Source organism: Chiroxiphia lanceolata, chromosome 7 (genome assembly GCF_009829145.1).
Source record: "Chiroxiphia lanceolata isolate bChiLan1 chromosome 7, bChiLan1.pri, whole genome shotgun sequence".
Classification (NCBI taxonomy): Eukaryota; Metazoa; Chordata; class Aves; order Passeriformes; family Pipridae; genus Chiroxiphia; species Chiroxiphia lanceolata.
This window is the reverse complement of record NC_045643.1, coordinates 38,426,731-38,449,534: the sequence shown is the minus strand read 5'-3', so window position 1 is coordinate 38,449,534 and position 22,804 is coordinate 38,426,731. Positions and strand designations below refer to the sequence as shown.

The 22,804-nt window shown below is 48.3% G+C and overlaps 1 protein-coding gene and 1 long non-coding RNA gene across 2 annotated transcripts; both read left to right on the top strand.

Annotated features, from left to right (window-relative positions):
- The first annotated feature begins 577 nt into the window (after positions 1 to 577).
- Positions 578 to 13,382, top strand: ARL5A (ADP ribosylation factor like GTPase 5A). The gene is made up of 6 exons (XM_032693076.1): positions 578 to 677; positions 2,358 to 2,418; positions 4,901 to 5,048; positions 6,051 to 6,134; positions 7,725 to 7,876; positions 8,536 to 13,382. The coding sequence occupies exons 1-6, from the start codon at positions 632 to 634 to the stop codon at positions 8,582 to 8,584; spliced, it is 540 nt and encodes a 179-aa protein (XP_032548967.1). The 5' UTR covers positions 578 to 631; the 3' UTR covers positions 8,585 to 13,382.
- Positions 13,383 to 18,744: 5,362 nt separating this feature from the next.
- LOC116789341 lies at positions 18,745 to 22,497 on the top strand. The gene is made up of 3 exons (XR_004357991.1): positions 18,745 to 18,781; positions 21,191 to 21,244; positions 22,433 to 22,497. It is a non-coding gene; the product is annotated as an uncharacterized LOC116789341 (long non-coding RNA).
- The last annotated feature ends 307 nt before the right edge of the window (positions 22,498 to 22,804 follow it).

The following is a 22,804-nucleotide window of genomic DNA, read 5'->3' as shown; positions in this document are numbered from 1 at the left end:
GAGGGACAGGACACAGGGTATGGGTTTAAGCTGGCGGGGGGTTGATTTCGGTGGGATACGGAGGAGAAATCCTTGGCTGCGAGGGCGGCGAGGCCCTGGCACAGATTGCCCAGGGAGGCTTGTGAAGGTGCCCGTGGCACGGGGGTGGGACGGGATGATCCCTATTGTCCCTCGCCACCCAAACACTCCACGACATCGAACGCCCGAGGACCGGGACCCTTCCCCGGCGGCGCCGGGCGGGCCCGAGGCGGTGCCGTGTAATGGCGGCCGCGGTGCCGCCCCCGCGCGTCAGCGCGACGCGCCCGCCCGGCCCGGCCCGGCCGTGAGGGGCCGCGGGAGCCGCCGCCGCCGCCGCCAGCCCGGCCCGCCGCGCACCCGCTGCCGCCGCACTGCCGCTCCCGGAGCACGGCCCGGCCCGCCGCACACCCGCTCCCGCAGCACACGCCGTCCCGGAGCGCACCCCGTCCCGCGGCACGGCCCGCTCCCGCCCGCAGCCCGGCCCGCCGGCCATGTCCCCTCGGCAGCGGCCCCGGCGCGGCCCCAGCCGGCTGTGGGGGCGCCGCGCCGGGCCCTGAGCGCCCGCGGCCCCCGCGCTGCCGCGGCCGGCGAGGCCGGAGCGCCCCGGCCGACCATGGGGATCCTCTTCACCAGGATATGGAGGCTCTTCAACCACCAGGGTGAGCGCGGGGTGGCTGAGGGTGGCTGGGGAGACCCGCTCCGGGAATTTGGGGCTTTAACTCTTTTTTTTCCCCCTGCTCTCAGTCCCCCCAGTGCTCGTTCCTGGCAGCCGCTGTTACATTATTAATGTGTGCCGAAGGAATACGGCCGGGTTGCGTCGTGGCGGGTAGTTTCGGCTTATAGGCAAGAGTGTGGTTTGAAGTGGTAAACCTCGATATCTGGCTCGTTTATCGAGTAAATGCTATTTATAGCTTTAGTTGTGGCTGCCCCTGGATCCCTGGAAGTGTCCCAGGCCAGGTTGGACGGGGCTTGGAGCAGCCTGGGCTGGTGGAAGGTGTCCCTGCCCAGGGCAGGGGTGGGACGGGATGATCCATAATTTCCCTTCCCGAACCGTCCCGTGAGTCTGTGATTTGTAACACCTGTGTCCTTAGAGTAAGGTGCTCATCAGAGTTGTCACTTTAACTATAAAACACTTCTTTCCGTGTTCATCGGGCCCCTTGAAATTCGATTTTTGGGGGAGTTTCAGTGCGCTCACACCTGCAGGTTCAATGTCCCACTTATGTTCCAGTTAACACTTATTTCGAGTGCAACAAAATATTTTTGTAGCATCCAGACCTTCTGATCCAGCTGATTCCCAAACATTTCCTATGCTGGCATAGCATCACAAAAGTTCCTAAAAGTTATGTGGGTTCAGTTAAGCAGAGACTTCTACGGTACTGTGCAGTTATGCAAAGTTACTAAAACTGGAGTTTGTATCGGGTGGCACGCGAGACAACTCTACAAAACCCCACAGTATTGGCAAAATCAAACTCAAGAAAACCCCACTTACCTGACCCCTGTCCCCTCCCTCTCCCCTGGGGTAAATCAGTGTGAGTGTACATTGATCTCAATGTTTATAATGGCTTTTTGTTGCCCCTGAGGACCAGTGGGCAGGGGGGGAAGAAAGCCCCTTCTCACAGGGCTTTCACTTGAATAGTCCTGGTTGTTTGTGCAGTAAAAGTTGTGTAACAGGGCTGGGAGCTGGCTGTGCTCACCCATGCTGGAAATCCTAAGTTTGGATGTGCTCAACAGCAGCTGTGGAGTTCCCAGTCGGTTTGGTGATAAGGAGAGCAATAATTGATTTGGGCACGGGGCTCCAGAGTGTCAGAGGAGGTTTGTGTAGCACCCAAAACTCCGCTGGGTGAGTGTGTCCCGTCAGATGTCCATGGGCAAATCTGTCCTCTGGGTTCCAGAGCTGCTGGAACGGAAGGAGGGCACTGAGGGCACAGGGGGATCTCCCTCCCTGCTCACAGGTGCAGCTCAGCCCGGTTGTGGGTTTTGCTTGCAAAAGCCGCTTTTTTAACTTGCCAAGAGATCAAGATAGTGCCATGGCAAAGGGAAAGTGAACATTTACCACGTGGGATTGCTGTAGGAGCTTGGGAGAGGATTCCAGCGGGACATGGCTTTGGTAGTTTAGAGGAGGAAGCATCCCCGTGTGATCTGAGCAGTTGTTCCTGCAGAGGGGGATGAGTTTCCAGCCCCTTCCCTGCTGGGAGCAGCAGCTCCCCACACAGCCTGAACAGCTGGAGCTGGGCAGTGTGTGCTTGGGGAGCCAGTGGGAAACGTGGCACTAACGTCTCACGCACAGCTGATGTCACGGTAATGAATGAAGTGACTTATTAGTGCTGTTGTCATTTCAGAGCACAAAGTGATCATTGTGGGCCTGGACAATGCAGGGAAAACCACCATTCTGTACCAATTGTGAGTATGACCCTGTGTGTTGGGAGGGGAGTTTTGGGGTGTTCCCAGGTGCGTGTTGGGCACGTTGCTGCTTTCCTGGGTGGTTTTACTCCCGGCTGGCAGGGGGTGGTGAGAGGTTGGAAGGGTCTCTGCTCTGCCTGGTGTGTGAGTGAGGTTCTGTGCAGGTGCTGTCACCACACACTCACCTGTGGTGTCACCACACGTGGCCTTGGCTCTTTGCCAGCTCTGTAAAATAGGATTGGGGTGAGTGTTGGCCACGGGACAAGTGTTGCCAAACTGATCCTTTGCACAGATTTAAATACCAGACAAATTGCTCTGTGAGTGGCTGAGCACCTCTCCCTGCCATGACTCGTGTGCTGGGATGTCCTTTGGTGCCGTCTGTGGCTCGGGATGAAGGGGGAGGGCTGATCCCAGGATGGAGCCAGGACCCCATCTCCTGCTGTCCTGCACCCTCTGCCTTTACCAGTGGCTTTGGCTGGTGTTTGCCTTGCCCCAGCCGTGCCCCTGCTGTACAAGAGGCTCATATGAGCTCTCTATCTCAGATCCTGAGCTGCAGTTTGATAAGAGGGTACACATTTGTGCACAGAAGCTCCTGGGTGGCACAGGCGGCTCAAGGTCTGTGTTGGGAACAGGTTGGCCCTTTCCCATGTGAAGTGTTCCCGAGGCAGCACCAGGAATAATTCCTGGTGAGAGATGTGGCCCTGCTGCTCCAACCCTGCATTGAAAATGTGCTTTCTGGCAACGTTTGGGGTTTGTCACGTTCTGACCTGCTTCTGCCTTTCCAAAACGTGGCACTGGTGCAGCACCTCCAGCTGCTCCTGCCCTCACGCTGCAGGCAGAGGGAAAGGATGGGGCTGGGATTTATCTAGTGGGTGAGATGGTTTAGAAAGCACAAATAGAGCAAAGGGTGTTTTTTAATACAGCTCAGGGCCATCCTGGTGCATTTACTGCTGTGACTTTCCACTTCCTCACAGATGTCTCTCAGTTCTTCCCCTTATTTCTGCAGTTTCAGTGTTTTATTTTCCCTTTCAGACAGTGGATCTTTGTGTGTCCTGTTCCTTTATACCCAGTTTAGCTCCACAGGACTTTCCCATGTCTCTTCTGGTATCCCCCTTCCCTCTTTGCTCTGTTCCTCCTGCCTGACCCCTCCTTAACCCTCCCCCATCTCTGCACATCCCATTTTCCCTCTTGCAGACACTTTGTTCCTTCCTGTTCTGTGCTCAGATCTCCCTCCCCTCGATGGGAGTTTGTGATCAGAAAAGGTGTTAGAAATGGTGTTATCCCACCTGTCCTGCTGCAAACTGGGAGATGCCAACAGCTGGAATGGGAAAGGCTGTGGGTTCAGTCAAGGAAAGGGGATCATAAGTCCCTTCCAGGCTTTAAAAGAACTCTGCTGAAACCTGGTTCTAAATATGAAATCAGCCCCAGGCATCATTGTTATCCTTCATTTGATTTTTAGGGTCCTCCCAGTCCTTCTCCTTCTCTCCAATATTTGCCTTCAAGTGTGTGTGGTGAGCAGGTTTCCTGTTAAATGCTGTGAGACACTGGATAACTGGGATTCCTAACTGGGATTCCATTCCAGAACTCTGGACCATCCCTTTAGCTCCCTGGCTCCCAGTGTCCTCTTCAGGAAATATTCCAGCGCCTTACAGGTCTCAAATTGCTGTCACTGTAACCAAAACCTCTGATGAAACTTTAAAAACCTCATGTGTAATGACAAAATACATCAAGAGTATCAGAAGAAACAAATAATTAAATTCCTGGAAAACTGGTTTGCTTTGAAACCGCTGTTAAATTTTTTGCCTGTTAAAGTGGAGTTTAAATGGTTTGAACCTCAGGAGTATCCAGAGCACACATTTGGTTATTTGGTGTGAAACTGGTGGTCTCAGTGACAAAGTTACACCCAGGATCTCCAAGCAATATATTTGGAATATTTAATGACTGGATGTCTCCAAAAAGTTGTTTGTTGGACTGTGCTGGAGGGGGAAGTTTGGACATAAAGCAACTGGGTTGTGGATAAAATCTGTTTTCAGTGGCCTGCCCTGGAAGGAGAGCGGGATGTAGTGGATGTGGTGTGTCAGCAGGGCTGGATGAGGAGCTCTTGTTTTCCTGAAACCTTGGGAATCTTGTGGCTTAACCACATTCTTGGAGCTAAACAACTGCTCTGTCCCACGTGTGCCAAGAAGGAAGAGCTGTGAGCTCCAAACAGCTTCTGATGGGGAAATTCCCCCAGCTTTCTGATGTAATGGATTATAGCACAGTCGTATTCAGGAGTGTGCTCTCAGCTCCATAATTTGATTATTCCACAGCTCAGTGAGTTATTTTATTGCTGGTTTTATTTGGTTTTATGCGCCTCCCCCCCTCACCCCTTGTCTGGGAATTCCCCCCTGAGCTGGGAACGCCCTCCAAGGGTGGGATTTCTGGGATTAGGCCGGTGTGGGGGGTGCTGGCGGTGACTGCAGTGTCCCTGTTCCCCGGGCAGCTCCATGAACGAGGTTGTCCACACGTCCCCCACCATCGGGAGCAACGTGGAGGAGATCGTGGTGAACAACACGCGCTTCCTCATGTGGGACATCGGGGGACAGGAGTCCCTGCGCTCCTCCTGGAACACCTACTACACCAACACCGAGGTGGGGCCCTCCCTGGGGCAGGGAATGCCCTCCCTGGGGCAGGGAATGCCCTCCCTGGGCAGGGAATGCCCTGGCACAAATCCTGTTGGTGGGGATTTCACTCTGGGATTGCACAGCCCCATGTTGACAGTTCCTCCCTCATTGTCCGTGACCACTCCCTCCAAAACCTGTCCCGACCCCTCAGGAATAAGGAGGAGACTCCAAAAGTTTTCCCCCAGGACTTTGGGATCCCATCATCACTTTACTTCATCACCAAAAAGAGTTTTCAGAAGTCTTCAGCAGTGAAGTTGCAGCACATATAAATATATATATATATTTATACATTTTATCAAGCACATAACTTGATAAAAATAGTGCTTTAAATCAAGGTCTCCTGTGTGCTGTCAAATATGGTTTCAATACAGTTATATTCTATAAATTATATTTATCTATGGTTAAATACAATTCTTACAATAATTGCCTTTGTTCTCCTGTGCTCCCCTGTGAGATGTTGTGACCTCTTCGAGGTCCTTTCCAGCCTAAAGGATTCTGTGACATTTATCTGCATGTGGGCTCTTGGAGTTTGGAGCCAAAGGACTTTTTGAATCCTTATTTGCCTGTTAGTTTTAGAACCAGAGAAAGAAAGCTGATACAGTTTATGTTTTTAAGGCTGCAGCAAATGATTTGAGGGATCTCTGTGGGGCCTCAGTTGTGCCAGGCAAGGAGCAACCCCAGACCTGGGATTACAGAGAATTTCCTCACTTTCAGTATGAATTTTTTCCCTTAAAAATGGAGAACAGAAAGTCCCAAGTTGTGTCAGAGCTGCCTTTGTCCCCAGACCACAGCACAAGCTGTGGGAACCACCCCAGGGCTGGGGGACTCCCCACTGGGGCTGAGGGGAGAGGGTGGGATGGGGGTGATAATCTAGCTGGATAATGGGATGGGAGCAGGGCCCTGGGCAGGACCCAGGAACATTTGGCCACACAGAAGAGGTTTGTTCTCTAATAATTTCACTTTTTGCAGTTTGTGATAGTTGTGGTGGACAGCACAGACAGAGAGAGGATCTCTGTGACTAAGGAAGAACTGTATAAAATGTTGGCACACGAGGTGAGTAAACCTTGGGTCTTTAATATATTTAATATTTATCTGTGTGATACATGTTAAGGGAAGCAGATTTCCACCCTGCACTGTCTTTTGTGAAACTCCCAATAAACTGTAAATTGATCCTAAATTTGTCAGACTCCTTCAGGGAAACAGCACTTGGCACCTGTCGATGGTTCTGTGGTGTTTATACCTCAATCCATGTTAATCTCTGAATTAGATCCTTTAAAAAACCCCTTGTTTCCTGCAATAAACCAGTCACTTTTTTGATAACTTGGGGGTTGCCTGATGTTCTGTTTTCAGTGAAATAATGATGTGTTTTATGGCAACCAGGTGTAAAACTGGAGGAACAGGCAGCCCATGGCCGTCCATTGCTCTGTGTTTGGAATTACAGGGGAGAGTGGAAGCTGCTAAATTGCAAAGTCCTTGTTTAAACCTGAGCTCTGTGTCAGGTCTAAACCTGAGCTCTCTGGCTCTGAGCCATAAATCCTGATGTCTAAGCCAGGCAGTACCTGTGGCACGACCTGAATGCAAACTGGATCAGTGTGTGTGTGTGTGAGGTGATGCTGAGCTTCCACATTTAAGTGTCGGAGTAAAAAAATCTGCATGAAAATGATGGCATTACATCCCAAAATATGGCGCCTATATTTAAGCTACAGCCACGGTCCCTGGACTGCAGGAAGGGCAAAGCCCTGCCTATGGATTTCCTTGGAGAAAAAAACCAGTGCCTTGAATTTCTCTTTTTTTTTTTTTTTTTTTTTTTTATTTTTAATTTTTTTTTTAATTTTTTTATGTTTAACTTGTAGTCAATCAAGTAAATTCTAATCTGCATCTTCTGTTTCCTAACAAAGGAAGATGCAGAAGTTGTTAATTCAGATTTGCCACGAGGAAGGTGCAGAATTCCAGGCTGCAGGAGCCCTTGCTCCATGTTGGGATGGGATTCCTGACCCACCCCCCAGTGAATGTGCCCATTGTTGTCCAGCAGGATGTTTCCAGGCTGTTTGGAGAGAACAGCAATACCTACAGGCTGAAAGGAAACTCAAATATTTATTTTAAATGGCTTTTCTTTGCTCCTGGAAATCTTTCCTTTCTGCCCAGGGGTTCCATTCAGCTCCTGTTAAGGCAAAATTGAGTTTCCCAGGTTGGTTCCAAGTATTTTCTGGACCAGGTGGTGGTTTGGGAATTAATTTTGCTGCCTGTAAACATCAGTGTGCCCGACAGGCAGTTAATGCCTGAGTTGGCTTGGCTTCCTGGGAACACCTTTTTGCTTTCCAAGGGAGACATTTTCCATAATAACCCCTGCACTGGTGTAATTCCAAGGAGTCCTTGTTCCCAAATTCAGTGCTGCACAGGGATACAGGTGCTCTGATCCTCCTGGAGCACAGCAGAACGCTGTGCTGAGTTTTACACATCATCCATGGCAAAGCCTGGATGTTTGGGGGCTGCTGGCTCAAAGGGTTTCCTGCCCTTCCATGTCCCCCTGCAGCAGTTTTCCTGCAGGATTTTTGGCTGGGGCTCAGGGTTCTCTTTGGTATCACATCGTTTGCCTCCAAGGGCTGCTTTGTCATCATCTTCTCTTCTCTCCTCTCTCCCCAGGACTTGAAAAAAGCAGGTTTGCTGATCTTTGCAAACAAGCAGGATGTGAAGGAGTGCATGACAGTGGCTGAGATCTCCCAGTTCCTGAAGCTCACTTCCATTAAGGATCACCAGTGGCACATTCAGGCCTGCTGTGCTCTAACTGGAGAGGGGTAAGAGGGGCTCCTGGCTCTGGAGTTATTTGGGGGGGTTATTCTAGTGTTTGGTTTTAACACACATTCCTCCCCTCTCAGTAATAATCCCAGAATAATAATCCCAGAATCCCAGATGGGATGGAAGGGACCTTAAAGATCATCTTGTCCCATCCCCTGCCATGGGCAGGGACACCTCCCACTATCCCACGTTACTCCAACCTGGCCTTGGACACTTCCAGGGATGGGGCAGCCACAGCTTCTCTGGGAATTTCATTCCAGGGCCTCCCCACTTAATAATCCTGACACTTATTTTGGGCTCAGGACACACTGGCTTAGGATCAGTATGGTCAGAAAATCAAATTTTACATCAAATCCACGGTCTCACCTCACAGAGATAAAACTGTGTGTGAACTGGGCTTAATGAGAGCCCAGTGGGAATGACCTGGAATCTGTTCTGGTTTATTAAGAGTAATCCCAGTTAGAGAGACCTTCGTGTCCTGAAGTGCCAGGATCTGAGGTGTCTCACTCCATAACAGGGTGTAGGGAACGCCACACTTGGCGTGGATACTTCCTGGAAATGATTCACGGGAAGAATTTCAGCTGATGCCATGGAATTACCTTTGGAGTTCTCCTCAGAAGTGCATGAATCCCTTAACCATTGTCCCTTCTGTTCACAGGCTGTGCCAAGGACTGGAGTGGATGATGTCAAGACTTAAGATCAGATGATTTTTGGTGCCCTCTTTGCACAGACCTTGCTCCAGGGGAGCTGTTCCCCGGCAGAGGCGGTGGGGTGGATGTATTTATACTGAACTGATTGCAACTGTATTTTCTACATAGCTGCCCACACACAGTGTACAGGAACGAGGACCATTCCCAGAGGGAAAAGGTGCAGCCCTGGCTCCAGTTTGGTTTGGTTTCCTGGGAGGATCCGTTTCAAAGCTGTGACCAACCTTTAGAAGCTGCAGCCCCTCGGGACAGTCCAGCCTTGGGCGTGGGGAAGATGAAGCAAGAGGAAAGGAGCTTTTAATTTAGAGTTTTATTATCCCATTGTAGCCCTCTCTAGTGGAAGATGTTGGCTTCATTATTCCAGTTAAATCAGCAACAAATCACTGGCTTAGGTATCAACTCCTCCAGTATTTTTAAGGTTACCGATGTTACAAATGCAACCCTATTTTCCTGTATGTGAACTGTACATATTTGTGTATATTTATACCTCAACTTTAGTTCCTTGCAATCCGTTCAGAGCAGTGTGTGACTCTCAATCAGCCTGCTGGCAGCAGCACCAACGTGGGACATGGCCATGGCCTCGTGTCCCAGGGCTCTCCCTCTGTGTCCACCAGACCTTGGCTCCCACAACTGGACAGACAGACCCTCCCTTCAGCCCATGGCTGCTTTTCCACAGGATGTTTTGGGTAGGGAGGAGGCTGGAATGGGTTGGGGCACACCTGGATTGAGATTTGAATGACAGTGTTGGCCAAATTTGCCTGAGAGTTTAAAAGGAGGTGGGTTTTCCTTTCCTGTTGCAGTTGTTGTTTGGGTGATGCTGCAGGTGCACATCCTGCCCACTGCTCTCCTTTGCTGGTTGGTTGATTCGGGTCTAAAAGTACCTTCAGCTGTCAAAAAGGGAAAAATGTCTTTTTTTTTTTTTTTTTTTTTTTTTTTTTATAAACCAAAGAGGAGGCACAAAAGTGTGTTTGACAGTCCCACTGGAGTCATACAAGTCACACCCTAATGAAGTGTTTTTCAGAGGAAAAAACTCTTTGCTACATAAATGTGCAGATCTATCAATAGGGAACTGGATGGGGACAAAACATGACACTACTTGGAAGGCTCTAAGTGACCCACACGAGTTGCAGGTGAAAAGAGAACTCCCTGCATGGTCCCCAGAGCACTTTTGGAACACTAGGATGACCTTTCCTTGCTGTAGCACCTGGTGGGATGCCTGTTCCCGTGCAGGAGGTGTCCAGAATTCCCATTTTAGAGGCTGGAGGCAGTTGGGATGGTGGTTTGACACGTCAGGGCTGTGGGAGTGCACGTGGCCTTAATCACAGGCTCTTCTGTTGGAGAGGTTTGGGGAGGGCAGCAGAACGAAACCAACCTGTGCTTCAGGTGTCCCTCCCTTCCTGAGGAGGATGGAAAAGGCATTTTACAGAAAAAGCTCAGTTTGAACTTTTTAAGGTGCTTCTCTCTGGGATAATCTGGCTGGTGGTGTTCCTGCCTCCCTGGGAGCACGTGGATCCCCGGGGAAAGGGAAGGGAGGCAGCCTCAAAAATCTGTCTTTAACAAAGGCAGGGAAAGAATTGACCTTTTTAATCTGGTTTTTTGGTATCTCTGAGGCTCCCTGGCCGGGGGATGTGCTGTCTCTGTTAAACATTAAGGTGTACATGCATATACCCATAGTGCATGCACATAGATCTTGGTATTTAACTGGTGTATTGCAAACTGTATCAATGTTTGAAGAATTAACAATTTCCTGCAGAGGCTCTCTCAGTCTCTCTGACAGTATCTACAAGCAACGAGCTCTGTGCACACACATGGAATGGAATTGTACATTTTCTAGTCTGGAAAACAAAAAAAAAAAAAGAAAAAAAAAAAGAAAGAAAAAGCAGACTTTGCTTCTAAACCCAAGTGTTTGGTTTGTGAGTCTTTGCTTTGATCCCTCCGAGGTGTTAAACGCTGACAGCTCCGGGCTCGTTCACTCAGGCTGGGGGTTGGTTGTTAAGAAAAGGAGTTGTTGTTAATGAGAGGGCAGTGATGGAGCTGTATTGGGGTATTTGCTGCTCGTTTGGACCTTTGTAGCGTTTCTGTGTCCGTGTGTGGTGGTTTCTCCAGGTGTGGGTTGTGTTTGACCAGACATTGTGTGTTTACACAGGGCTTGTCTTGGGTTTGCTCTTCCCCTCTCTTGGCCACTTCCACTTTCGTGGTTGCCCTCCCCTGGGGCTCAGGAGCAGCCCCCGAGGAGCTGGAGGTCCCTGCACACCCAGCCTGGCTGGTGAACGGTGTCTTTGGTGCCCTGAGGGGTTTATAACCCAATATTTGAGCTGGTTTCTGTGTGGGGGACAGTGGAAACAAGCCAGCCTTAACCCAGCTCCAGCCAAGGTGTGCCATGGCACGTGTAGCCACGAGTTTTGTGTCTCTTCTGTATTTTTGGGGGCAGATGTGGCCACAACTCAGAGGTGCCTGATGTTCACCGACACATCCTGTGCCTGCAGCTTGTCCAGGGCTTGGCACTCCCAGCTGGGCTTTAAATGCTGATTTCCAGTCTGGGGGGGGTGGTGGGGGTTGTCACCCCGTTGCCAACGATTCCAAACCCCCCTGGAATGGTTTCTGTGATGGTGCTTTGAAGTTCACGTGTGGGAAGTTAAAAACGTTTCAGTCCCCAAGAAGAGCAGCCAAACTTTTGATCTCTCAGACCCTTTGTGGCTCAGCTTCTTGTTTACAGCTTTTTTTTCCTTTCCCTGCAGGACAATTCCCGTTTTTCTCCTAGCTTTGTCCATAGAAAAAACAAGGGAACTTTGCATCAGTGCTGCTCCCAGCTCCACTTGGGGATTGTTGGGAATTGTTGGATTGTCTTACCCTGAGCTGTGACCTTGGTTGTGTTTCACCCTCGGTGTTGTGCTGCCTTGGCTTCCAGCTTTGCCTTTGTTCTCCGTGAAATTCCTTCTAAGGATATGAAATTCTTCCTTAGGATATTCTACAGAGAAGGGAGAGGCCTTAAAAACTGGTTATTGAAGTTTATGCTGCAGAGTGGCATTTTAGGAGCAAAAAAATCGCATTGAGGCCTTTTTCAATAATACTTAAAATGTTTCTCTTGGTTTAGCAGGTAATAAATTTGGTCAGTGGTCTCTAGCATGTGCTGCCTCTGGAATCTGAAAGTTACCCAGGCCTTTAATTGTGAGGAGAGGTGGAATATAAAGTTGGAAAATGTGAGCAGGGGTCTCCCAGGCTTCACTTGTTAATCTTTTTCCTTTCAGGGAGGCTGAGGAGCTGCCCCCCTGTGCATCCTGGGGGTGTAGGGGGAGTGTGTGAGCAGTAAATGGACCTGACAGGCCCCTTCCACAGCCTCTGCAGCTCAAGTGCCTAAAACTAATTCCACAATCCCAGTTTTCCTCCTATGCTACAACTTCCATTTCCTTAGAATAGAAATATATCTATAGAAGCATCTCAGAGTGTGGAAACAAGTGGGTTTTCCCTCCCCACACAGCAGTTCTAAGGTGATTTGTGATGGATTTGTGACCGTTCTCCCCTCCATCCCAAGTGCTTTCCATTGATCAGGCATCACCCAGCCCGCTTTGGGATGGGAAAGATGGGATTTGTCCTTGTTTCAGGGTGCTTGGCTGGGATTCCTGTTTTAAATAACTCAGTCCAGGAATCCTTGGCCTTGGAACCTCCTGGTGGAAGTGGCTCCTTCCTCTCTGGCTGGTGGGAGGTTCTCTTTGGCACTGGAATTAGGGCTGAAAAGCCATTTGGAGCTCGGTGGGATGAGTGGGATTGAAGCCTTCCAGTGCTGCATCCCTGGGCAGGGATGGGACTAAGGAAGGAAAATGTTGGAAGTAGAGATGTGCCCTGACAGGAAACACAGATGTGACTGGAGTCTGTTGTTGCAGTGAGTGCATTAAATGGACAAAAATGACAAATTACAAGGGGCTGCCACTGTGACTTTTTACAGCCTGTGTTGGAATCACGAGCAGAAATTCCCTTCTCGCCTTACAAGTGGTTCATTTTTATCTTGCATTGGAGCTTTATCCACAGTGCAGTGGGTCCTGCACCACCCTCAGCCTCTGAAGGTTGATTTGGGGTGAGTAAGGACCGAGTTGGGAGGGGTTTTTAAGCTTTTCCCCTTTGTAACTGTAGAAAACTTGGCTGAGAGTGAATGAAGGCAGAAAATGCTGCTTTCCCTGGGAGGCTGGGAGTGGTTCTTTGTGCATCATCAGCTCAGTGTCACCTTGTGTGAATCCTTCCTGAAGGAAAGGATTGGTGGTGAAACCACCAGGGAGGGTGGGAGAGGGGGCCAAGAAAAGAGGGATTGTCTTGGAGAGGCTAAAAAATAACCGAACAAACCAGCTCAGGGTGAGCATGTCCGTGGGCAAGAAATAAAACTGGGGGTGTATGACAGAGGATCCAGTTTAACTCTGTCCATGTGATGTTCCCACGAATGTTTTTGACACATTTCTTCCCAAGTTCTTCTCCAAAGCCTGGAATCCTGCAGCCCCAGGGCTCAGCTCCGAGCCTGCGTCGGAGGGAACCCACCAAGGACTGGCTCCAGTTCCACCCTCCAGCATTAAACCTGCAATTCCTGGAGTATGAACTTCCCAGGTGACCCTCCCAACGCTGGCATTGCCTCCTCCTGCCTGGCTGTTGTTTACAAATGCCAAGTCACATCCCTGTGTGTCCACGTGGATCACCTGAGCGGGGTCAGGTTCCCTGGGATCCCTTGGACTTTGTACTTCCCTTTGTCTCCTTTCTGAAAGAAATGTGGCTGATGCTGAGACTGCAATAAAATCTCATTCCAGAACGTGTTAAATTATGGCTTCAGATTAATCCTGAGACTTTGGAGGGCTGGAAGTTCCCAGCTGGAGCACTGGAGTCTGAACTCACGCTTGGATATTGAAGTAATTCAGCTAAAACATTTTATAAAGCTATTTATTATAATAAATTAAAACCATGATTCTATTAAGCAACTCCCCCCCCCCCTGTAGTTTTATCAGGACATTGCTTGAATTGCTGCCCCTTTGCCTCTTTCTGTCTCTTAAAATCTGGTTTTCGTGGAGCTGAAGGGAACTCATCCCATTGTTTTGATTCTTGTTGGAGTGGAACAAACACAAATTTGGTCTGGATTTGGGGTGGGGAGCTCTGTGCCATCCTATATGTGCATTTATAGGTGATGTCAGAACTGCTAATTCTTTAAAACCTGCCAGTATTTATGGTTTTTGAGGTGAAATCACTTGTCAGAACGTGCCTGTGTGCTTTAAACCTTGTGTGTGCATGAGTTGCAGTGAAGCTTCTCAAGCAAATATATGATTTCTGACCGAGATCTTGGGGCTGTTTGGGGTGAAATGTGCAGCTCTGCCAAACCTGGGAGAGGGGGGCTTGTTTGGGGAGGGTTGCTAGGGACAAGTTTGGTGATCAGTCTGTGCAGAACGGGAATTAAAATGAGTGTGAAATGCTGTTTTCCTGTCGAAAATGCTGAATCCCGGGGCTGTGAGATGGGAACAGGGAGGAGGGACACACGGGGGGACTGGGGAGTCACAAGGAGGGTTACAGGGAACTTCTTGGAAAGCAAAACCCATGGAGCCAAGGCTGGGTTTAAAGATTACATGGACCTGGATGAGCTTTAAGGTCTCTCCCAACCCCACCCACTCTGGGATTCCAAGGTTCTCCTGGGACGTCTTTGCTGGTGGGTGAAGGAATGTTCCTTTTCCTCGGAACTCGGTTATTCCTTGGCTTTGCTACAACTTCCCTGAGAACTGCTCTTGGTTTTCCTTTGACTGCAATAAAATGCAAGGTGGTTCAAAAAGAAGCCACCACCATCACACATTATTTTTGTGTGATTTAGCACAGGGTTCCTCTGAACTGGGCATTCCTCAGGCTTTTACCTGTGGGGCACGGAGCTGTAAAGAGACTTTTTAACACAAAATGTTCCTTTTTGGCTTTTTTTTCCCTCCACTGTATAAGTCAGACTGCTGTGTTCTCCCTCATTGTTGTTTCTTTAATTGATACAGCACTTTCTTGATCCTGTTTATCACTTTTTAAATGACAGGTTATGTTGTTACTCTCTATTTGCATTGATTTATTCTCTCTGAAAATGGGTTTATTTTAATATGAGGTCGAATTAGATGCAAAACTGCAGAATGGTCGACAACATTGGCAATAGCCAATAGAGTTAATTCTCGTTATTAATTTTTCAGCTCCAATTTGCTTTTTGCCTTCATTCTTCAGAACTGGAAGGCTTTTTTCTCCTTCAAATATAAATATGTGTGCATGTACATATATGTAGGCAACTCTTGGGGTCTTGCAAAGAGATGCAGATCTCTGGGGACAGTGAAAACTAAACTTTCTTTTACACTAAGTTTAAACTATTTTTTTTTTAAAAGATATAAAGATTCAGCGTAAATGTTGAAGAGGGAGGGCCTTGTCCTGTTGAATCCTGTCATTATTTACCCGGGTTATGGCTTTGAAACCTGAATTCATGGCATTGGAATGGGCTGCCCAGGGAAGTGGTGGATTCTCCATCCCTGGAGGTTTTTAAGATGAGACTGGATGTGGCACTGAGTGCCTTGGGCTGGCAACCACGGTGGTTGGACTTGATGATCTCAGAGGTCCCTTCCAACCCAGCTGATTCTGTGGTTCTCTGACTCTCTGATATCAGAGGAACAGCTAAACCAAACTGTTGGGATCAAGCTGGCCAGGGAATTCCTTCGGGATCTGCCATGCCTGGGATGCCAAAGGTGCTGCAGGGAACAGGGTGAGCTGGTGAAGGAAGGGAAGTCTTGACCCACAGTTGGACTCGATGATCCTCGTGAGTCCCTTCCACCTCAGGATATGAAGCTCCTGCTCCCTTCAGGGAGGCCAGATGGGGGCAGGGTCCTCCTTTTTATCAGCAAATACTTCACACTAAAAGCTCTTTATCCCCGGGAATTCTGCTGTATCCAGGGGGCTCAGTCAGCTCTGGGATCTGTCAGGGGGATGGAAGCCCTGTGGCCTTTTTATGGCAACATCTTATTTATTAGTCTACAACATTCCCAGCTGAAACCAGCCGTGGCAAACTGGGACCAGCAGAGGTTCTTGTGGATGGAAGGAGGATCCCGGGTCAAGGGCACTACTGGAGTCAGGATTTTGGCTTTTCTGTTCAGTATTTGAGGTGAGATCCTGCTCGGGGTGGAGCTTTTGCAGCTGATTTTAAAAGCTCCTGGGTTTTGCTGTAGAGCTGGAGCTCAATGGATTTCAGCTGGCTCTGTGTTCCTAAAGCAGAGGTCGTGGAATCCCAGAATGGTTTGAGTCAGAAAGGACCTTAAAGATCCTCTTATTCCACCCATGGGAACGGGGCTTATCCCTGTCCAGTCCCTCCTGTGCCACTCCTGTTTTTGCGACCATCATCTCTCCTCTAACCCGGCAGCTGAACGTGCTGCTCAAAACCCCTCTTAGCCCAAATCACCGTGAGGGAGTAATTTAATGACCTGTTGGGCAGACCAGTAACCCCTTAAAGTTAATTTTTTGTCTCAGGATGAGCTTTTAGCTCAGACATTCACAGCGATTCCACAGGGTTTTCCGTGGTGCCTGGACTGCCTAGGACAGCCCGTCGTTAGTCTTGCCTTAGTCTGTGTCGTTTCTGCTTTTTAACAACAGTCCTTCCTCAGCAAACCTGCCATTGCCACCTTTGCTGCTGTTTTTCCATGGGCTGTTTTTCCACAGCCGGTTTCATTATGGGAACGACTCCCTTTCACACCTGAAAACGATTTACTCGCTTTGCAAAACAAAGCCAAACAAATGGGACGAACAGAAACATCTGTTGCTCAGAAACCTGTGGATCAACAACGCGCTTCTGCGAGAGTGTTTTGGTCTTCAGTTGTACTTTTCAGCAGAGATGTTCTTGATGGGGAATTTCAGCACGGAAAGTGTTTCAACTCGGTGGAACCCGATCAGCGCTGAATGTTCAGATTGGGAAGGGAATTATTAATTATTAATTAAGCCAACACAAAGGAGCACAGGCTGAGAACGTGATCAGGATCTGTCGCGAGACGTTCCCAAATTGAAGGTAAGTTGTCTCCTTCCCTGAAAACCAACGTGTTCCATGAGCATCTTCCCTGGGAGACATGGAAGGGGGGGGGTGGCCTTGCTGAAAGCTCAGGGCATCTCTGCCACAGCCAGGGTGACTCTGCAGCTGTTTCTGTCCCTCCACCCTCATTAAGTCGCTTTATAAAAAGCCCCATGAAGTCACCAGGAGTTCAGCCTCCCCTGGAATTGTTTTCAAAAGAAACGAGCTGAAAGTCTGCCAGACTCTCTGAAATTAGAACTATTTAATGAATTAAGTTTCTTCCTCCTTGATCCCCTATTGCTGAGAAAAGGTGCATTAAAAGCCAGAGTAATTTTTGACATAGGAATGGGAAAATGTGGAGAGATCTCTGTGTGAGACTGAGCCCGTGTGGGAATGGGGAGGGACTGGGGGCTTGGGGGGCATCTCTGCCCTGGGCAGGGACACCTTCCACCAGCCCAGGTGGCTCCAACCTGGCCTTGGACACTTCCAGGGATCCAGGGGCAGCCACAGCTTCTCTGGGCAACCTGGGCCAGGGCCTCCCCACCCTCCCAGGGAAGGATTTCTCCCCAATATCCCATCTGTCCCTGCCCTCTGGCACTGGGAAGCCATTCCCTGTGTCCTGTCCCTCCATCCCTTGTCCCCAGTCCCTCTCCAGCTCTCCTGGAGCCCCTTTAGGCCCTGGAAGGTGTTCTAAGGTCTCCCTGGAGCCTTCTCTTGTCCAGGAGAACCCCCCCAGCTCTCCCAGCCTGGCTCCAGAGCAGAGGGGCTCGAGGAGTCCTTGGGGTGGGTTATCCAGGTAAGATCCCTGTTCATGCCACTGGTGGGATCACTTCAGTTTGCAGAAGTCTCCTGAGCTCCTGCAGGTCACACCACTGAGGATGTTGCTCCTAGGACAGCAGGGTACGATGGCAAAGGAGACTGGGGATGTTATTTGTGATGGTATCATTCCCCATTGTCATTAAGCGTCCCTTTATTGCCATTAAATGTCCCTTAATTGCCTTCTGCAGCAGGCTCGCTCATTGTCTGGGGCCGTGGGAGCCGCGGCAGATTCCCGAGGGCTGCTCGGGGCTGTTAATAATAGTGCCGAGGAGAATTGCTCCCGGTGGCCGCTGTGTCGGTGCCCTTTGTGCGGTGTCAGTGACCTTTCTCGGAGCGTTCTGCCCCTGGGAACTGCTGCCGCGAGGTATTCCTGGCCACAGCTAGAGGGGAGCCTTAATATTTCATGGGCTGCTGCAGGTGGTATTTCAGGATATGAGACACCACTCCAGCCATGCAAGGCTGGAATGTGGAGCACGTTGCAATGTCCACCCCGGTTTTACAGTTGGAACCTTTCACAGAAATATGTTCCTTTTAAATGGGCAGAGTAAAAGAAATTAAAAAAAAAAAAAGTCTCAGACCCAGGTTGCATTTAAAGGCTGTGACACCAAAATCTGGGCATGGGGACTTTAGTCCACTGCTTGGCATCCTGCAGGATGAGAGGGCTAACGGTGCAGGAACTGAATATTGGTGGGAAGATTTAATTATTCTGGGACTTCTTGAGTAGATTCTTGATCTAAATCCTGACCTGCTTTCACAGCAGCTTTTGTGATCTTTGGACAAGCTGGTGTCAGTCAGGAACTGCAGGAACTACAGGGAAGTCAGAGGGGTCCAGAGGCAGAGCATGAGGCCATTTTACCAGAAGCTCCAAATAAACCCTGCAGTAATTTGAAAACCCTTGGAAGGGGGAAGACTGATAGTTCTTTTCTTCTTTTGCCCAAGCAAAGTGAAAGGGAGTGTTACCTCAATCACTCAATTCCTATTCAGAGTTTGTTCTGGGCTCCTCAGGACAAGAAAGGCAGGGAGAGGGTCCAGCAGAGGCCACAGAGATGATGAGGGTCTGGAGCATCTCTGTGGTGAGGAGAGACTGAGGGAGCTGGGCCTGGTTAGTCTGGAGAAGGGAAGACTGAGAGGGGATCTCATCAAGGCATATAAATAACTCCAAGGGGTGCCAAGAGGGTGATGCCAGACTTTTCAGTGGTGCCCAGTGACAGGACGAGGAGCAGTGGCCATAAACTAAACCACAGTAAGTTCCACCTCTACAGGAGGAAGAACTTCTTTCCATGAGGGTGGCAGAGCCCTGGAACAGCTGCCCAGGGAAGGTGTGGAGCCTGGAAACTGGACTCACCTGGGTGTGTTCCTGTGTCACCTGCTCCAGGTGACCCTGCCTTGGCAGGAGGTTGGACTGGGTGGTCCCCCTTCCAACCCTAACAATTCTGGGATTCTGTTATTCTCTTCCCTTTTGGGAAGAAAGCAGGTCCTTGGAGAAAAAAGGCATGGAGGGCTAAGTAGTGAATATTTGATTTCTTCCCCCTGTTCTCACGTGGGGCACGAATATTCTTCAGCAACATCAGGGCAGTTTTTGAACAGAAAAAGGCAGCAGAGCTGGTTGCAGAATTAAGGTGATGCACTGATTGTGGTTTCAAAGGGCATGTTCAGCCCTGTCCCTTCATCCCAGAGGATTTACAGCAGGGAATGGCTCCATGTTACAGCTGTGTTAATCCATCCCTTTGTTGGGGTGATGTGGAAAGTTGGCAGAGCTGTACAATGCCACGTGAGACCTCCCTGCTGCCAAGCTTTGTTAGAAATGTGAGCACTTATGAAGTGCCCTGAGGGTGGTCTGGGATAGAAAGGAACTCGGAGTGGCTTCTGGTTTCCCAATAAATTGTTTCAGCTCAGATCCATAAAAAAACAACTGCTCCAAATTCCCTGCAAGGCTCAACTGAGTTCAGGGAGAAGGATGCAGGTCTAGGAAAACTTGTAGGTTTGGAAAGTCGAGGCATGTTCTAAAAATATGTTTATTTATCTTATAAACAGCAGGAAGGAGAAAAGACTTGAGATGAACTTCACCTTCCTTTCCTGGTTTCTACTAACTTCAATTATTGTTCCAAAACCTGAAGATTTTGAGTTGCAGATGAGAGCTGGGTGCTGTATCTCAGCTTCCCACGTCAGCTCCCATTAGGAATTTGGATCAAGACAATCAGAGCTGGCTTTGAATTTTTGAGGACCCTTCCTTTGGTGTATCTCCTGTTCTGCCCAGTGCCTGTGTCAAACCCCTGCTGCTGTCCTGGGAACATTGGTGGGGGAGATAAATAAGGCTGTTTGACATCATCCTGTTGGTAAATATTTTCTTTTGGGATTCTCAAAGGACCTAAGTAAAGCACAGGGGAGGCTGTGACAGACCTGTCATGTGAGGGGAATGACCCTTCGTGCCAATGGCCACACTGAATATCCTGTGTCAATACAGGGGATCTTTTACTGAGATTTTAATACTTAAATATTAACCTCATTTTTAGGTTTCTACAACTAACTGGAGTCAGGTTGAGGTGCATTTCTTCACGTGATTTCTCTTTGCTCCATCATATCTCATTGTGAAAAAAAATTCAAAAATATTCAGCATCTTGTTCCTGTTCTTTTCAGTTTGGATTTGTTTGGATTTTTTCTTTTTCCCTCCTTGGAATCTTCTCTCGAGGATTCAGTCTTTGAAATATCCTGGCTGAACACTTTCCATACTAAAATCTTCAGTCCTGTAATCTATATAACCCAAATAATTTGATGAGTGAGGCGACAGTTCCTTCTCTGTCCAGAAACACGGGGAAGAAGCATGAAATGAATTTTGGTTTCATACCAATATTCCTTTAATCCTCCTCTTCCAGCACAGTCTTTTTGGCTCATGGCAGGAGAATAAGTGGTTGGTTTACACACCATGCAGTGGTTTACACTACCTTGTGCTGCTACTCACCCCATATCAACATGTCAGGGTCAAAAAATAGACCTGAAAATAAGACATGTAGGTGATTTAATCGCAGCATTTTGATGGTGTTACCTCCAAGATTATTATTCGTTATGATCTAATGCTTTCTATTAATACTTTGAGAAAGAGGATAAGCAGCACTGAAGTAAAAAGTGGAATTCAGCTTTTATCTTCTCCTAAAAAACTCTTTTCCTTCACAAACCAAGGCCCTGACAAGGCCTGGTTTGATTCAGAATAAAAAATACTGGCTTAACGTCCTTCCAGCTGTAAAGGGAAGGCTCAGAGAAATATATACATGTATATGTTTATTTAATTCAAAGACAACCCCTTGCACTGTCTAACCAAGCCCTTTCACTGCATATTTTTTTTGGTAAACATGCCTTTTTTTGTAAAAATACTCCCCACAGTGTTTCTATCCGTGAGACCAAAACGGGCAGCGAAGCCTCCCAGTTGGGAATGGCAAAAAGAAGGAGAAGGAGCTTACTGAGGGTGGGTTAAAAATAGACACAGTGACACAAATATGTATTGAAATGTCCTTTTTCAATGCTTAAAATGCTTGTTAAGTCCAGGTGGTTACCTCAGGAGGTTAAATATAGCACCTGTGATGTCAGGATGTTGGTCCATCATGCCCTGAGAGGTTACTGCTGGATAAGGAGGACTGACTGAACTCAAGATTTAAATGACTTAAGCACAAGAAAATATTTTCTGCTGTAAAACTGGGGGTGATTGAAATGCAAAGCAGCATCTCCCTCTGCCTTAGTCATCCTGCAGCTTTCTGTCTTTCCAGCTCGGAACTGCTGAGCACGTGGATATTCGTGGAGCGCGGATAAAGTCTGGCCTGGTGAGTTAACCTGGATCAGAGCTGCCACGTTCTCACCTACAGCAGGAGTTTTCCTAATGATTTGGGAATATTTGTCCCCCAGAAAGCCAAGTTCCTATTCTCAGAGCAAAGACAAAGGTTGGGCTTGATGATCCTGGAGGTCTTTTCCAGCCTGAATGATTTTATGGTTCTGTGAATGTTCCATCGAACGGTGACGTGAAATCTGAGTCAGACACAGTTTTCCCCAACAAAGCAACTTAAAAAAGAAAATAAATGAAAGGAATGTTATTAACCATTAGCATTCCCTTTACCTCATACATGTTTGGGGTGGTGGAGTCCCCACCCCTAGAGGTGTCCAAGTGAACGTGGCCCTCAGTGCTCTGGGCTGGGGGGACAAGGTGGGCATTGGGCACAGGGGGGGCTCCATGGGCTGGGAGGGCTTTTCCAACCTCAGGGATTCTGGGATTCTCCTTCCCCGTGCAACACTTGCAACATATTTCAATTATGATATTTATGATGTTTCAGTTATGATGTTTCACTTAGTCCTGAAAGTGAATGATATGAAATGTATTAATGAGCATTAATAGTTTATTTCTGCAGTGAAGACCAATGTACAGACATATGTGAAGATACATGTGCATGTCCCCAGGTGTTATATATAAATATAAAAATAACTACTTATATATAGGTAGGTGTGCAAAGATCCATTGATCAGGATGTGTTATATGTAGATAGAGCAAGTGAACACTAAATTTTTCACCTATAAATGGCAATTGTGGACTTGAGCAGAAACCACAGAAAGTGTAGTGAGGTTTGGGTTTGGTTTGGTGGCTTTTCCAGTTTCAAGATTTTCTGGCAGCCTCAAGTGACTCAAGAGCACCTTCCTCCCCCTCTGTGTTCAGACATCAGAACAAAAATCTTATATTCATCCCAACTTTTCATTTCCCTGATAATGCTGTCAGTTCTTAAAGCCCATCTGTAATTCTGGTGGGTTATTCCATGCTCTTTTCCAGCCCTGGACTGTGCTGCTGAAGATCTGCCGTGTTTCACACCAAAACCAGCTGCCTTTCAGTGGCAGGAAAAGGGGTGCTGGCATCCTGCATATAATTTTGGCCTTGTTCAGTGTCTTTCTAAATAAGATTTATCAACCAGCAGTGTAAAATAGGCTGAAGGTGATGCTCCAGTAACTGAGGGATAAATTTACTGCAGGAACTTCTACGATGTGAGCTGGAAATGGCAATAATGAATTACATGTTCAAGAAGAAAAATTGGCCCTTCGCTCCATGAGGGTTTGTTTTGCTAATGAAGATGTCACTTTTTGCATCCAATTAACTGAGAAGCAGCACTTTGGAGAAAAATTGAGCCTGGGAGTTATTTCTGGAATGCACACCCCGAGGATTTGGGTCAGAGAGCAGCAGGTCGAGCTGACAGCGCCCTCAAGAGACTCCACCAACATGTATTAATTTCTGGACATCTTCAAAAGATGTAAGAAACCTTTAAATAGACAGAAATCAGATAAAAAGGGGAAGGGTTGCCTAGGAAAGCAAAATGTGAAGTAATTGAGAACCTATGGAGAAAGGG

What these genes read in the sequence shown, in the direction of transcription:
- ARL5A (XM_032693076.1), top strand. Translation starts at nt 632, where the DNA reads ATGGGGATCCTCTTCACCAGGATATGGAGGCTCTTCAACCACCAGG. An exon ending in ACCACCATTCTGTACCAATT is followed by an intron (nt 2,419 to 4,900) that starts GTGAGTATGACC and finishes TTCCCCGGGCAG; the next exon opens with CTCCATGAACGAGGTTGTCC. An exon ending in CCTACTACACCAACACCGAG is followed by an intron (nt 5,049 to 6,050) that starts GTGGGGCCCTCC and finishes CACTTTTTGCAG; the next exon opens with TTTGTGATAGTTGTGGTGGA.